The sequence below is a fragment of the Anopheles maculipalpis genome, chromosome 2RL (genome assembly GCF_943734695.1).
Source record: "Anopheles maculipalpis chromosome 2RL, idAnoMacuDA_375_x, whole genome shotgun sequence".
Lineage (NCBI taxonomy): Eukaryota > Metazoa > Arthropoda > Insecta > Diptera > Culicidae > Anopheles > Anopheles maculipalpis.
The window spans coordinates 95,690,955-95,707,976 of record NC_064871.1 but is presented as its reverse complement, the minus strand read 5'-3'; the positions used below and the strand labels follow the sequence as shown (position 1 = coordinate 95,707,976).

Genomic DNA, 17,022 nt, shown 5'->3' with positions numbered 1-17,022 from the left:
TTCTTATTGCGTTTGCTGCTGAATTTCAATCTTCTCCACTGTCATGTCCGGATTCATGGCGGTTGCTTCCTGTAAAATTCAAACGAACAAACCAGAAAAAAGGTTTAGCAATAATTATTTGCTTTTCGTGATTCACGATCGTGTCAGTAACATTAGCGTAATAGAAAAATTAAAACAATGTGCATCAAAACAAGCGCTAAAGAAAAAAGGGTGTCGATCATTTACACGGAGCGATAACGTGATTAGTCACTTAGGCCAATTTAGTGAAATTTGAAATAGAGGATGTTCTCGTTAGCAGCAGCGCGCGTATAGAAAAATGCAATTTTCTTTTTCCGGTTAAAATGCAAACAATTTTCCAATGAAGGCGAATGTGGTGGGAGAGAGCCGTTCATTGGAGTCAACATTATGAAGAAAAAAAAAAAACGCGCAAACACACACAGTGGCAATACTTTCTCTCTATCTCACGCAAGCCAATGAATGTGGGCATATGGGATGGAGTTCGATTTTGAGGTGATCTTCCAATGGGAGGATGAGATCTTCCAATGGTTGTGGTTGGTTGGTGAAGATTTCCATTTGTCTTTGGATAGGAATCTCGCTTAAAACAATCAAATCAAACGCTAGAGGCGCATTTTATGTAGAATTTTCATTTTCTAGGCAAAATAAATGGAACGAACGTTCCGAAGTGGTCCGTTCCAGTAAGGCAGCCACCAGCCACGCACAAACAAAAATGGGAAGGAATTGTAAAATACGAAAACCAAATGCTACTCATCCATCACTTGTGTTTTGCGCTGTCGATGACGGTGGCGGGTTTTTGTCTTCGGGTGGTGTGTGCTCGAAATGTGATTCGTGAGCGATCCTTAACTACACACGCGACCACAAAACACATACACATACACACCCGCCTCCTTATTTGCATTTTCATTTCGCATCCGTAGGACGGCCCTGGGAAGATGATTGCCCGTTGCCCGGTTTCGTCGAATGAAACTCGGTCAGGGGTGTTTGGCTTGTGTGCAGCAGATATCTACGGGCTGCTTCCCGGCGATCGAAAGGGTTGATATTGATTTTAAGTGAAGCAACCTGCATGTTGGTGTTGCGGGTGGGAGGCGGAGGGTGTTGATGGGAAGGATCATATTTGTAACGACAGATAACAACATAAGTAAACGGTGTCAAGTAAAACCCAGCAGTGGCAGTAATTTGGGAATTAAATTTCAAAGCTAGGAAAGTGTATTAAGACACTGAAAAAGGTTTGGTTTTGGTTTGAAAGTAATGTTTTTTTTTAAGTACAATATTATTCCGAGTAATGACTGATTGGTTGATCCTGAATTCTTTTTACTTGAACTTTCAATAGTCAATATCTATTCCGTTCTGAAATCGCGTAGCCGCGTAGATATAAAAAAAATTTCTGCCAAAAACGATAAAATCTTAAATCTGCAAATCGATAAAAATACATGTTGAATAAATCTTTTTATTCTTACAATAGCCACCGGAATTTACGGCTTGAGAGTTAAGTCCTGTAAACTACACAAAAATATTCCAAATTTTCCATAAGATATTCCAAATTGAAGAAGACATTACTTTCGTAACAAAGCCCCACACAAGCTGCCAAAGTACGGATACACATGTGTTACAGAAATCGGGATTTCATATTTCGTCTTTCGGTGCCAATCAAAACGCAGGAATTCCACAACAACAGCGTGTCCTAAGTCGAATCCAAATCTTATCTTTACACCACACACTTCACGTACCTGAATTGCCTCAGCAAGGGCCTTGTCATGATCGATTGGATCGCCATCGGACTGTATAGTGATCTTCTGTTCGACGCGCGTCTCCACTACACCGTCCCGTTCCGTTTTGTACTAAAAGTAGAGGAAGGACACATATTAGTTTGATTATCAGGAAGCATCCTCATTACCAAAACTTACGGTAATTGTTTCGACGGTTCGCGTTTTGCTGGATACCGTCTGGGACGATACAATTTCGCCGTGAGTAGTTGTACCACCCTCGGCAAGATCATCCAACACCACGCGCCGATGTTCCACGTTCGGTCCTTCCGGAATCTGTGAGGCACCAACAACGTTATCCGCTCCCTAAAAACAGTTGCCAAACATATTGTCTATCGTTAGTAATTTATTCTTGGCTCAAAAGATCACTAAATGTTCATTGAATCACTGAAAATTCGAAGCATATTTTGAGTACAAAAATGTATTCTACCCTTCATGCAATCAATCCCGTCTAATCTACAGAAAACTTGAAATGTTGTACAAACCGTGTAGGACTTGTTGTAGATCACTTCCGATAGCGAATCGTCTCCGTACGGGCCATCGATCGGTGTTCCGGAATCGCCGGAACTCGACGATGAGACACTGTCACGGCGCGCATACTACATTGATGGCGCATTACCACGTGCAAGGAGTAGTAGTTGCGTACATGACCATGGAATGTATTTTTTATTAAATTCGATGACAAAACGGCATGCATACGAATGCAACATAGCAACATAACCAGCAACACAAGAAAGTAATGCAAAGTAAGAGACAAAAACAAGGAAGTTAATAAAATCATATCACGATGGTAAGGAACTAAACCGAAAAAGGAGTAAGCATCCTTTCCAAACATAACACCTTACCTGATCGCCACTCGTAACGGTGGCCGTCGTTTTGACTTCCTGCGTAATAACTCGCTGTTCCTGTCGCTCACCGTGCTGGGTAGTGGTGGTGGCTACCGTTTTCTCTTCGAGCTGTTGCGTTTTTGCGTTCGTGCCCAGATCCTCGTGGGTCGTGGCAGTGCGCGTTGTGACAGCGGTAGCCGTCACAAATTTACCTGCATCCGTACCGGTTGGTGCATCGGCCTGGGATTGGAGTTTTAAATGCATCGGGAATAGGCGGATATTGGGATAACACAATGGAGTTGGAGCAGGAGCAGTAACGGCCATTGAAAAAACAGAAGCGTGTTTAGTGGAGGCAACACAAAAATAGAAACAAAATTATTAGTAAAAGAATTAAACAAGGTTAAAATAAATAGAAACAGTGCGCGAATATAGCATTTCCGCGTGCAAAAAGTGTTGTTCATGCGATATGACCTAGAAGGTGCACCGTGGACTATTGTAACACCATAACCGTGGGATTATCAGTAAAAATAGGATGTCTGATGTCTTAAGAAACTAAACTGATTCATTAATTCGACATAATTTCAAGCATGCGAGCAATTCTGTCAGCAACTAACTCATGCAAGTCATTATAGATCCATATAGTTACTAAATGTTATAATTGCATACAACTTAGTTTGATCACCAAATAGTCAAATACTTGTTAAAAAATGTTAATTTAACTTATTGATAAAATTACCATAGGGTACCGAAAAATTACTACGGCCTTTCAAAAAATCTTCTTCGTGGCTTCTCTATGTTTACGCCTACCATCTTATAGCTTACTAGAATTGTCAATACCACATAGTTGGATAGACTTTGGAGGAACATTCCCGATGATGTTTGAACCCCGGTCCGGTCATGTGAAGACCGGCGCCGTTGTCACGTCACCACCGGGCCTTACCCCTTCTATGAAAATACATATTTTAATAGAGAAACCTTTAATTTACTAGCAAACACTAGAAGTAATGTGGACAAGAAGACAAAAAGACATTTGGAAATGCTGTAAAGGCCCAGCCGTGAAACCAACTAATAGAACAAACACGGTAAAACATACAACAATCTACCAAACAGTATCATGCAAAGGGAAACAGTAAATATTGAAGAAAATTAAAAAACATGACACAAACAACAGTTAAACAACAAATAATTTAGCTCAAAATAAATAAAACACACACACATAACAAACACATTGGTGAAATGCAACCTAAAACAAGTACACGGATTAGATTAGTGTGATGTAAAGTGTGTTAAATTAATAGTAAAAAAAAGCCACAACCAAACACAAAACAATGAAAATCAACCAAATCCATAAAAAATAACTAAAATGTGTAAACACCCAGAGTATGTAGTAGTAGTAGTAGTGAGCGTGAGTGCCTCGAGAGATGGCGTGATACACGCTGCCCTTTTGTTGTGTACTCGAAAATGAAACGTTACACTACCTTGTGCTCCTGGGTGGAGTACACGATCTGGCCGGTGCCTAGATTCTGCACCTCTTCCTCAACATTGTGCGTAACGCCGTCCTCGTTCTTCGTGATCACCTGTTTGGTGGTCGTCTTCACCACTGTCGGTGTGCCAGCATTCTGTTTACTGCCCGCCAACGCACCACCAGAGCCTATCTCCTTGATGCTTTCCTTACCGTACTGGGCGGTCATATCATCGTCCGAACTTTCCGATTCCCGGCGCGTTGCCTTCTTGCCCATATGTTTGATGCCTTCGTAGAACTGTTCGCGCGTAATCGGAACAGTTTCCTTCGTCACGGTTACATTCTTGCCGAAATGGCTCGGCTCGATGTCGGCATAGTTGAGGATGAGTTTCCCGGTAACTGGATCACGGATAGCCGTCGCCGGATCAATATCGCCCGTGTTCGGATCGATATGGCCCCACTCGGACTTGATGCGCCCGGTAACGGGATCAATCTCACCGCTCAGTGTCATCGTTTGCGTTACGGTCGTCCGTGCACCGGCAATGCGCGGATCATTCGGATCAACGTTGTAGGTTTCGCCCGTGATCGGATCACGCATCTTGTACAGGTAGAGTGTTTTCGGTGCAACGTTACGGATGTGTCCCGTCTCGGGATCCAACTCGACAGCGCTCACGTCGAGCTCTTCCGGTTTTCCCCGTTCGTCCTTCTTCGTGATGATGAAGATCTTGATGATGACTAGTCGGCCCGATTTCGGATCGATACGGCCTACCTTAGTGTAGATTTCGCCGTCCTCTTCGTTGATTTGTGTGGCGGCGAACAATGGTTCACCGGTGCTTTCGTCCACCTGGCCGGTCGCGGCATAAATCTGTCCGGTCGTTGGGTCAATCTTCGTGAGGTTAGGATCCATCTTGGATTGTCGTTCGATTTCGTTCGTTTTCGGATTAAGATAACCGTAGATCGTGATGACGAAGCCAGTTTTCGGATCGACCTGGCTGGAGGTGTAGATGGTTTCACCTGTCTTCGGATCTTTACCACCATCCGGCAACCATACTTGATTGGTTTTGGCATCCACCCGAACATCCTTATCCTCAACTGGGGCCGCTGGAACGTGCTTACCAGTGACCGGATCGATACGGTTGTGTACGATGCGAATCGATACGATACGTCCGTAATCTTTGTCCGTTTTGCCCGTCTTGGGGTTCACCTGATTCTTCAGCAACACCTGCCCAGTTACTGGATCTACCTTGATTTCCTTCGTTTCTGTCTTACCCGTCTTGGGATCAACAAACGTTACAGTTTGCTTCACTAGATCCAACTGGCCAAATTTAGTATTAATCTTGCCATCCTTCGTGTCCAGCTGACCCGTACTCTTGTCAATCGTAATCGTCTTCGGATCAACCAGACCCTTCTTGTCGAGCTTGCCGAGCACGGAGGTAACTTCCACTACCGGATCAACCTGATTTCCGATCGCAATCAAATGTGCCTGACTATTGTCCAGCTTGTTTGTCTTCGGATCAGTCACACCGACCACCATAATCTGTCCATTGTTGCGATCGACCGTTACTGGACGAACGGCAGAAGCGGCCGGTGATGGTTTTCCAGTTTTCGGATCAATTGCACGCAATTCGCCAGTGCGCGGGTTAATGTCACCGTACTTGGTGCTCAGAATTCCAGTACGATGGTTCAGAATTCCACGACTCTTTTCAATTTCTCCATTGATGGTATCAATTTTACCCGTGTTGGCATCAACCTTGGACGTGATGGTGGTGATCTCCACTACAGAGTCCTCATCTGGTACGACCATAATAGCCTGTCCAAGACTATCGTCCGCTTTACCGCTGGCCGAGTCTACAACTCCACCGACAATGTGCAACTGGCCCGTCTTCGGATCCGTCTGACCCTGGAACGTTTCGTTCTGGCCGGTGCGAGCGTTAAAGTTTACCACCGTGCCAGCCTTCGGATCAATCAGTCCATACTTGCTCTCGATCTGTCCCGTCTTCGTATCCAGCACACCGGTCGAATGTTCAACCACACCTTGCGCCGTATCGACCTTCTTCGTTTTGGGATCAAACTTCGAAATGATCACCATGATCTTAACCTTTTTCTTGGCCGGTTCGGCAGCAGCAGCAGCAGCGGCTGCGGCGGCAGCGGCAGCTGCACCAGCCTGTTCACCCTGAATAAAGGCGTTGCTTGTGTCATCTAGCGGACGGAACGTACCCGCACCGGATGCTAGCGGATCAACTGCCTGGCGTCCCTTGTTCGGCGAGTACGATCGTGCGCTCGTACGGACACCCTTCTCAGCATCAGTTTCGCCAGGAAGACCTCGAGCAGCCGATTTCGGGGACAATTGGTCCGGCTTTCCAGCGGTGCCAGATACTGGAGATCCAGGTGTTTTGCGCTTCTCAACCGACTCACGCACTTTCTGATCTTCACCCGGAGCATAATTGAAAGCCAACCCAGTCGCACGGCGACTCTGCGAGTTTGGACTCAGCTGCGGCTCGTTCTCCTCATTCTGACGCAACGGTGCTTCGTCATAGCGGAAACCACGCGTCTTCACATTCTTCTTATGTGCAGCCGGATCCTGCTCACTTTCCGAATATTCATACGCTTTGGTAAAGCCCGGCTTCTCCGGTGTAACCTGCTTGTTCGTTGCGTCCTGTGCACGCGCCTGAACAGCTTCCTTCGCTGGGTCCTTTTTACCCGCAGCACTACCGTCACCGTTTGCTGCCGCCATTAGTTTAGCCGGCTGTTGTTCCTTGCCAGTTTCTTTCTTGTCCTTCGGTGACTTGCGACCGGATGAGAACAGGAAACCCTAGGGAAGCGACAGTACCACAAACACACGGATGGACCGGGCGTACACACAGTTACGGCAGGGTTGGACGCAATACATACACAGAAACATGGCGACGAATGACGACCACACATCACAAATATACACGCATACATGGATCGTACAGGAATGTCGGAGTGGGTGGTTGGCGTGGAAAGGGTCAAACGCAATAGAAACAGAACGTGTGTAACATACATAGGAGAGAGAGAAGGGGAGAAACAAAATGGGGGTAAAAGAGAAAAATAAAATCAATCAACGGTTACGGCTAAACGGTTCAACACTACTTAAACACTTTATGGAAATCGTTTGAGTGCTTGCAGACGGGACATCTGCATACCCAAAAATGGTCGGCATGTAGTGGTGGTGAGAAAAATAAGAAATTTGATAATTTAACTACCAAAAAATCTATCTCCTTTGAGCAAGACACGCACAACAATCCAACTCTACCACTTGACACGTTTTTTGGAAAAGAACAAAACAACACAGTCACACTCAGCTTCATTACCGACCGGGACGAGTTTAGATGCCATATTATATGAAAATGGCACATTTTTGGTAAGAAAAACAGCAAAAAAAAAAAAACGTTGCAATTCGACACTACTTTTATGTAAAAAAAAGGAGCTAGACAAAATTTGAATCCAGTACATGAAAATGTAAAAGAGGACATAAACATTCTACTACAGCTTGAGAAAGAGAAGACATTTGAAATAGTATCCAAATCACAACGATGTAGAGAAGATAAAAAATCTACGATAAGAATTTAATATCAAAAAACGTTTACGGTGTGTGCCTCATCGATGCATCGATTTAACAAACATGTGCTATATATTGCTAGAGAGTCATGTAAATGATTTAAATTTTGATAGTTCATCTATCTTACCTTGCGCTTGCCTGATGGGGATGTGGTTTCTTCTGCGGATGAATTTAGCGCATCAGCTTGTCCATTGTTTCCTAAAACAAATCTTTCCATTAGTAACGTTCTTCAATTGTATTTCTAGATTTGTTAATGTCAACTGTATTTTTGAAATCCATTATCGATTATTTACCGAGATCTGTGCGAAAATGCTGTCGACATACAGAAAATTTACCGTAATACCCAAAAAACCCTACTAACTTACCATTCAGACCTTCGTCCTTTTGGCTGGCTTGTTCTGGTTTGTCCTTCTTTCCTGCGCCTGGCAGCACGGCAACACCTCCAGCCGGTTTCTGAAATGTTAATATAGATGGTTTTACAAAAATAAGTAAAGCTTAACGTAAAAGTTTGTTTAGAAATTTAAAAATAATGCAAGAAAATCATTCACAACCAGCATGCATTTCTCAGTAAAAAATAAAAGTTAGGAAAAAGCGAATATTGTGTGTGTGTGTGCAACACATCGAATGCTTATGGCAGTAGAAACTAATCTAAATTCTACGTAAAGCGCGTCTTATTTAGAAAACAAAGCATGAACATCATGTAACTAATTGTTCCATAACTTAATTCGTAAAGTTTTGGTTATATTTTTTTTATGCTCCATATTGGAAGGCTTTTGGTTCGAAAGCAATTCGCAATTAGAAACAGAAACCTTCGAGGATATCCCAAACGGTTTAATAATTTCCTAGTTACTTTTAAAAACCGGCACGAATTAAGTTAGAAAAACCAATAAAATGAAACCAAAACTATGTGTATGTGTTGCAATTGCATTACGATCAGTTGCAATTGCACGAGATAAAGGCAACAAACAGTGAGATCATCAACGAAAAGAACGCAACTCTAAACGAAAATACAATAGAGAGAATCAAAAAAAGAAAACCGAATTGAGTGTTGAATGTCTAAATTGAGCTTATTAACCTGTGCCGGTACAACGTTTGCCGATGTCGTTTCGTACTCTCCCTCGAGGGAGCTCTGCGATGAGGCGGACGCTGTGCCAGTGCTGGACTCGCGCTTCAGCTGTCAGCCAAAGCCCACCCAAACCACCGCACCAGCCCGAGCCGAGTTTTGTGGGTTTTAGATGAGTTTGAGGGTGTTAGCGATGAAATTTATCATTTTTTGATAAGTATTAGTGGAATTACGGCACACATATCGGTCATGAAAATTATTATTCGAGTGTCGAGAAAAGTAGCAAGCAGATAGATAAGAGTCTTATTAGTGACATTAATTTAACAGTTGATTTGGGGATGGAAAAGATATTCAAAATAATGGATAAGATATTCACGCGTTGCGATCGTACTGACAAACGATACGAGGGAAAACTAGAGAGAGCGCGGGTGGTTTTAGCAGAATAAGTAAAGTATACATGAAGGTTACATTTTATTTTAATAAAAAAAATAACGTATTGAACGTGTGAAGTTGATCTAAATTTTGCAATAAAACATCCAAACAAGGCCACGAGTTTCTACAAGTGTCGTCGACAAACAGGGGAATAGGTTTGGATTGGAACGAGCCAAATTACATAGTGACAGAGATTAGAGATTTAAGTGTAACGGAACATCAACGAAACATCGCTAGGTGATCGCGCGCGACGAAACTAGTTCTTAGTAGTAAGTTTAGTTTTTGTAACAATCTGCTCATGCAGGCCCCACACTTACGCGTTCCTTTTTGTCCTTCTTGATCGGACTGCGAGAACCACGGGTCGGTGAATCCAGATCGGGAATGTGATCCGGCGGATGTGACATCGTGTGCCGTTTGTTAGCGTCCTTGTTTGCATCCTTGGCGGCGGCACGTTCCTTTTCTTGCTGTGCTAGAGCTAAACGATGGAAAGAACAATAGATTATAGCACGAAATTCTCGCATCCGGACGGATAGAGCTCACCATCCATGCTACGGCTGGAAAGACGCTTGCCGGTCAAGCTACGCTTGAAATCTGGCGCCGGGCGCTCTACCGGTGTTTTTCGCGTCTCGTAATGTGTACGTCCAGAGTATCGGTACTTTGAGCCGAGTCTCGGAAACAGGCTCGACTTTTGCTGCGGTTCAGGTGTCATCAGCCGGAAGAAGGTGTGATGTTCGACGCATGCCTTCCATAGCTTTTTAGCTGCGCGATGATTTTCCAGCTTGAAGCCGATCGTCGACTCGTACTGTTCGAACTCGCCGGGACGGATTTTGATGTAGAAATTGTTGCGTTTGTAAGAGATTTTTAAAATCTTCGGCCAGGCAAATCGATTGATCCGGAGTCTAGAAAAATTAAAGTTAGATTGTTAAGGATTATTGTTGCAAACTCTGGCACCGTGACAGATGTCTCATTGAACTTACTTATCTCTGTAGACGAGTAAACCGGATGCACACACGCCAAGCATGATGTCGACGCCCTCAGAATCCTTTGCCGGGTGCAGATCGACACCGTACATAGCGAGCTTTTTCGCATTTTCAAGATAATGTAGTTCAGCTTCTGCTGGTGTCTGACTCCTGGAAGTAAATCAATTAGATTTATTCTACCGTGCATTTCCAAATCTCCAAAGTTTTTGAATCTTACTTGTGTGTTTTGTGAAGATCGATAACCTTATCTAGCAACTCCGGTGTTTGGTTGGGTGCGATCTTGAACTCCTTCAGATAAGAACGATCCTTCATCTCTGCCGGATCGTAATCACCCAGCTCGGACTGTACCAGATACGATCCGAGCAGGGCATGTGTAACGAACGAGCAGGGCAACCGGCCCTCCAGGATGTCATTTCGCACCTGCAGACACAGATGGTAACGCGTGATGTCCTCCTGCAGCTGGGCCGGTTCCGGTGGGTAGAATTTCACCTCAAATGAGAGGTCCCACGGATCGGAGCGGAAGAATTTCGTCACCGGGCGCTCGAGATCGAGCCAGGCGCGTGGATCGTTTGCTGTGTGGTACGTCAGCCCGAAGTAATCTTTCTCCAGTATGTTCAGACCGGCGCAGACCGAGTTCAGCAGGTCGCGTCCACGGCATTTGCGCTACAATAAAATCAAAAATAAAACACCCATTAGTTACAAGACAGGAAACTGGATTTGCCGGGAGCGATATTGGCATGTTCAACTTACATCAATGGTCACCTCCAGAATAGAACCATCGAGCAGGGTAACCTTCGCAAGAGCCGCCTTTGAATTGGTGGGCTTCTTCTTCGGTGTGCTGGGACTTGTGGCAGCGGCCGGATCCGCCGCTTTCGTTGACTCTCCAGGCATTGTACAGTCAATTAGGTTCTCCTCGTTTCTCGACCTGAGCTGCGGGTTCTACTACAACGCAACAGATGCGTCTGTTCGGGTTACACCAACGGCTACAGCTACTTGCCTACGCGCACGCTACGCTATAGGTCACTCGGCCAACACCACCGCCAACACGAGCGTGTGCGGTGACGCTGTGTACTGCGAAACGAACTTCCGGACTACTCTCTGCAAGCGGAAACGAGGAGTAGAAGAAAAAGAAGAACAAGAAAATGAAATTTAATTGCAACCATTATCGAAGCGGCGATAGGCTGCGAATGGGATGGAATACCGCTAATGTATTTAACAGTGTCTCGGCACTTTGTCGTCATCATTACGAGCACTAAACACGGCTGCCGACCGTACCAGAGTTGATAGGATCTGCATTTTGGCCCTGCCATGCCGTGGTTTCCCGTTCATTTCAGTTTTGGCTGTGTGTTTCTTGTTTCGTTTTCGTACACACCCTGATAAAATGCACGGCGGACAGTGAAGTCACACATCGCACCAAAGCCCGGCGAAATACCTTCCCTCTTCAGGCTCACCATTACGGTTACGGTGACCAATGCGACATTAGCTAAGCGCTAGCAGTAATTGGACAACGGGGCAGACATTCAGGCCGCCGTCTGGACGAACGATGCACAGCACCACAGTACGGTACCACCCAGCGGGGTGTGTTAATGAGAATGGAATGCATGGCTTAAATCGATTTGCGTTTAGTAGATGACACTAGGCGAAATGAAGTCTAGTGGTACCGTAATTTGTAGTTGCAGAGTAATAGACTTAAAAACTGACTTATATCTGATAACAGTTTCATACTGTAGAATTAAACGAAATTATATCGATGAGTCTAGAATGACCGAGATCGTGTACACAGTTGCCCAGTACCGATTATTCATGCTTTGACGCTTTTGTAGTGCAATGGGGACAAACCACGCGTCAGCTGTTTGGGGCGGAAGCGTGATTAAAGCGACACACACAAACCTCAGATAAATCATGGTTGTGTCAAAAGTCGAGTGCATTCGTTCAAAAAATAAGCCATACGAACAAACACAAAAACAGAACACTACAAGCCAATGTTGGTGATAAGAAATACATACCAGAGGAAAGCGTTTTGTTTATTTATGTTCCATTGCTGACAATGAACAACAACAGCGCGTAATAAAGATGGTGGGGTAACCATTTTGTAGTTATATATTCTCGATCGTCGAGAAAATATGCCTGCACTTCTGCATATAAGTTCTTGGAGGTTGTTGTTCAAGACAGCGGTACCGGTCCTCACACGGCAGGACTGGAATTCAAATTCCATCCGTACCGTTCTTCCGCAATGACGATTGACTATCTAACAACGAGGTATTATCAAGTCTAGTAAGCCATTCGATGGCCGGCGTGACCTAGAAGATCGTTAGCCACCCAGTTTTACATCCAGCAATTGGAGTAACATTGATTTATGGCCAGTCTTCAGCTCCTGCAAGATATGTTTTATTTTTACGATTTTTTTTTACCAAGAACCGACCATCACAACTTCATCCAACAAATACTTCATCAGTTTATCTGCACAGATACGGGAATCAACTTTTCCCTTGAAAATGAAACCGTGTCAATAACGTACGGATGTCCGTTTATCGGTGCAATGTAGCGTGGTGTTGTGTATGGTTGCACTTTCCTCAGTTCTCCTGCCCTTCAAGAGTGTAAGAGTAACATCAAACTAGGTGCTAGGTGTGCCCATGGGTACTGCCCTTGGCTGGGAGTGGATCACAATATAAGGCACCCACCCTTATCTTATCAGGGTCAACGATATGGAGGACACCACGTATCGGAACCACCATTTGCGATTGATCCACTCACTTACTCACTCACAACGGCAACAAGTTGGACGAGAGATCGAACACATCAGGGACAGCTTAATGCAACACACATATGCAAGACAGTGTACTCTACAGTCTGGAGTCGTGGGGCAAGCCGGATCAACCTACCAAGCGAGAAGAGTCCGGAGACCGGAGTTTAGCGCGAGATTGTATTATCACTAAACCATTCAACCGAACCCCTGGGGGGAAAAAAGATTATTTCCCTCAATCCTCAGGCACACTTCTTACGCTGTGCTGTGATGCTGCTTGGTGATCGTAATAACCCCATCGAAAGCGATGAGGAAACACGTCCAATCGTAGGAAATACTTTCGCTGATTGTTTTGTTTTGATTTGCGTTTTGCATGGGGCAAACGTGAGGCAACACTGCAACATGCGCTTTTTTTCTGCACCCAACCAGGCAGAGTGTGGGCGCGCGCGATACTATAATTAGAAGCGTGAGCTCATATTTCCGTTTATTTCAAGAAAATACGCATCGAAGAAGCGTCAAGCTAATTGAAGTATTGTAGAAATGTGGGATTAACTTAGTTTGCAAGACAGGAAGTTAACATACTGATAGTGGCCTCGGCCTCGGTAGGACTCAACGGTAGGAGGAACAACGCCGCCACATATTTAAGTGTCCAAGAAGAAAATATATTTGAAGTAAAAACTATGTTAGCTTTAAAAGTGTTAACATCAGAAGTAATCCTTAAAACCACTGATGAACCACACTTCTTATTCCATGAAACAAAAGCTACATGGAACAGCATGCTGATAACATTCATAGCGTAAATTTCCTTAGGTCGTGACTTTCGCGGTCCATCTCGGAGACTTGAGGTACTTTAGTGCATTCCACACACACATACATACGAAGAAAAAAAGACAATTTTTACGCCTTTCACTTGATGAGTCCACATTTGGAAGCTGACACATTTATTCGGGGGTTTCGTTTCGTTTTCTCCGATGACGCTGATGTACAACTCATTTTGCTGTCTCCATTGTTCGCTCTGCACAAAAACATATCTTTTTCACCTTAACAGAAGCAGCACCCACAACTAGCAAAACCATTCGCAATACACAGAAAGGCGTGGAGGCGCCAATTTTCCTCCAAGCTTGCAGCGACGACCGTTAAACGTTCGTTCCACCCTTTTGTCGGCTCAGCCCACTCTACCACCCCTCGTGGCCCCAAAGGCGTTGCTTTCACTCGTCAAAACATTGTGTGGAGATGTGGGGGAGATAGTTTTTCCTGGGCATCGATGTACAACCAAACATTGCAGGCTGTTTTGTTGGCTGCTATTCCGGCCGTCGATCGCTTCAGACACAATATGTACGACGACATCAGTAAAGAGGATATGGCGCTAGGCATGGGTGCCCAAGGACAGAGAAGGAGCATCAACTGACGGAAGGATCTTTTTTGTTTCTCCTTTCGGCCTGTACAATGTTGGTCCCTCTTGGTGCGTTGGTCATAAATTGTCGCACGATAAAAACATGCCACACCCAGGTAGAATCGTTGTTGGACTGTGTTTCTAGCAAGTATAACGCATTCAGGAATATAAGAGAATAACTAGAAAATAACCTCTAAATGATGGGAAAAATATAGATGAAAAGCTTCCCGTAATTATGTTCATTGTACTCAAGGTTAATAAAAGATATTAAACCATAACATCGATAGAGTTTTGTTAAACATAAACTCATCCGCAAGTCGGCAAGCAAATTAGTGATCCCCCGATGAAACACAAACATTGTTTTACGATAATGGAGTAACGATAATGATGGGCAAGGAGTCTCCGGGTGGATCATTATGTTGTTACTCTTGTGTTTGTGTTTCCACTGGCCATGATTATGTTACGCTTGCAGGGCATCCCAGCCCAAGGTTTGTGCATAAATAAAACCTTCTCATCCATCAAACTTTAATGCAAACATTTTTGAACGTTTTGCTGTTGTTTAACCCTTTTATAGGTGGAGATAAATTTTAAACAGAAAAAAAATCACTTTTTAAACATTTAACAGACGTGTTCATGTCTACACACTCTCCAAGGACACAGACGAGAATCAAAAGCAAATAAAATACCAGTTTTGTTTTATTATTTCTGCAAAAAAAACGGCCCATCGATTGATCGTTCCCTACCGGGAGCATAATTTATGCCTTTATGGCGTCACTTTTTAGGAGATTGTACTGGGGTGGCCGTGATGTATGTGTGCGGGAGGATCCAGCTTTCTCTTATCGGCACAGTAAAGAACGAATAAAAACATCCCCAACGAAAGCGAAAATTTTGAGCCACAAGCATTTATGATTCATAAACATGGTATGTTATCTGTTTTCGCGTTTTTCTGTCCACTTCAGACTCCATACCACCCTATAACCTCGTCCGTTTGGTGCCATAATGATGCAGGAAACATATTCGGTCTGAGTGGGATGGTATCGTACTCGCATCGGATGCTTCTTTTTTTCTTGAACATTTTATGATAACATCCGTGAAAGGTTTGTATGTTTGGTTTTGGGTTTTTTGCTCATAAGAAAAAAAAAAGCATTTTGTAAAGAATGTGATTTGAAATTGTGATGCCAGTTTTTGTACAAGAAAAGAGCCTACCATGTGTAGCCTTAATTATAGCAGAGTCGTAAACAAACGTCAGCCAACGCCAGACGAGCGGTGGTTTGATATCTGTTGCGTTAAATTATTTAACCCGGATTAATTTTATCTCCAACCGATGCACGCGTTCGAACGGTAGTACCTGTCACGCACGGGAAGATAAGTACCACACAAAAAGAGGAGGCGACACACACACACAAGCCACCTTCCGGATGGACAGGTCACGTAAATAGGAAACGGAAAAACGGAACTCTCGTTGCTGTTCTCTTTTGCCAATGCGGGAAATCTAGACGAGTAGAGGATAATCAGTATGCTACACGTAATACGAGAAAGAAAAATGCTTACTATGGGTCCTTCTCCTTCGTTAAATCTACCGAGTAACGGCTAATCGTTTGCAGAACTTTGTTTACCTTCGTTAGTAAATCATGTTTTTTTTTTTTTGCAAATGGAAACATTCCACGAAAAAATAAGTAAATAGAACACCTTTGAAGGCAATTTTATCAATGAGTTTATTAAAAGCATGCAAAAACTAAACAAAAAAAGCCTTTTAAATTTGAAGCCATTTAACATTTAAAAGCCAATTAACGGTTTCTCTATACACTAACGCACTATTATCGCGCTCGTTAGCTCATCGAAACCAATCCCTGCTGCTATCGAATGTCACCCAACAAAGAGTATCATTTGCTCATCGTTTCGAACGCAAAACATGCCACTGAAGCTTCCCCTCAGTGACAGGGAAATAGAGACTCTGCCAATCCGCAAAACCGGTGGTAAAAACAAAATCGATAATAATCCAAAAATTATCGACCAAACACACCGTGTTGGACAGACGCTCAGTTCCGGGGATCGTCGCAGATTGCGGCTTTTCTACTTGGTCGCTCACCACCATATACTTTACACGCTTGTCGCTAGTCCCTCAACAATCGGTCGGAACGGAACGGAAACGGGTGCGTTTGTGTGTCAATGCTGCGTGTGTGCTGACGTTAACGTCAGGACCTTTCGCGTGACACATCGTCCCAAAAAACCTTACCGAGACAGAGGAGTGTGCGTGCGTGTTCTCTAACCTTACTGTCGCTCGAGATCCCCTCGGGTCGATGAGCAGAACCACAGCCAGGGCCTGGGTGCGGATCAACTTTATGACCGCTTCTTCTTCGGTTCGGTCGGTCGGTGGTTTAGGCTTCATATCGTTCACTTTCGTACAGGCTGCCATAGAAGGTAAGAGCTCTACAAGGGGTTTTTCTTCTTCTCTTTGTGAATGCGCTAGACCATCCATGGACTAAGTGATGTGCTGTGTGTCTATATATATTAATATAAACAAACGCAAAGCCCCGTAGCAAAAAAAAAAAGGATAGACACATCATGCCCTTTGCGGGTCACTTGCGTCCGTTTGGGCCAACGGAAAGGTGCTACGAGCTGCCGGTCAGGCGTGGACGATAATGAAATCGAGTGTCGGTACAAAATGACCCGAAAGTTATCTTATTTGATGTTCGTTTTACTGCACCCAGACATTATTAAAAACATTTTTATTAAACAAAATTTAACAGCAAAAACA

General features: G+C 44.0%; 1 protein-coding gene across 2 annotated transcripts; it reads right to left on the bottom strand.

The window, feature by feature from the left end:
* On the bottom strand, window positions 1–11,039 carry LOC126567751 (protein 4.1 homolog). 2 transcript variants are annotated; one of them, XM_050224031.1, is made up of 13 exons: window positions 10,879–11,039; window positions 10,346–10,791; window positions 10,126–10,278; window positions 9,689–10,047; window positions 9,466–9,623; window positions 8,019–8,106; window positions 7,781–7,851; window positions 4,087–6,882; window positions 2,627–2,848; window positions 2,267–2,380; window positions 1,923–2,087; window positions 1,746–1,856; window positions 1–69 (listed from the first exon to the last, which is right to left on the bottom strand). In XM_050224031.1, the coding sequence occupies exons 1-13, from the start codon at window positions 11,017–11,019 to the stop codon at window positions 4–6; spliced, it is 4,890 nt and encodes a 1,629-aa protein (XP_050079988.1). In that variant the 5' UTR covers window positions 11,020–11,039; the 3' UTR covers window positions 1–3. The 2 variants fall into 2 exon arrangements, with proteins under 2 accessions (XP_050079988.1, XP_050079987.1); XM_050224030.1 differs by lacking the exon at window positions 1–69 and adding an exon at window positions 919–1,077.
* Between the last annotated feature and the right edge of the window lie 5,983 nt (window positions 11,040–17,022).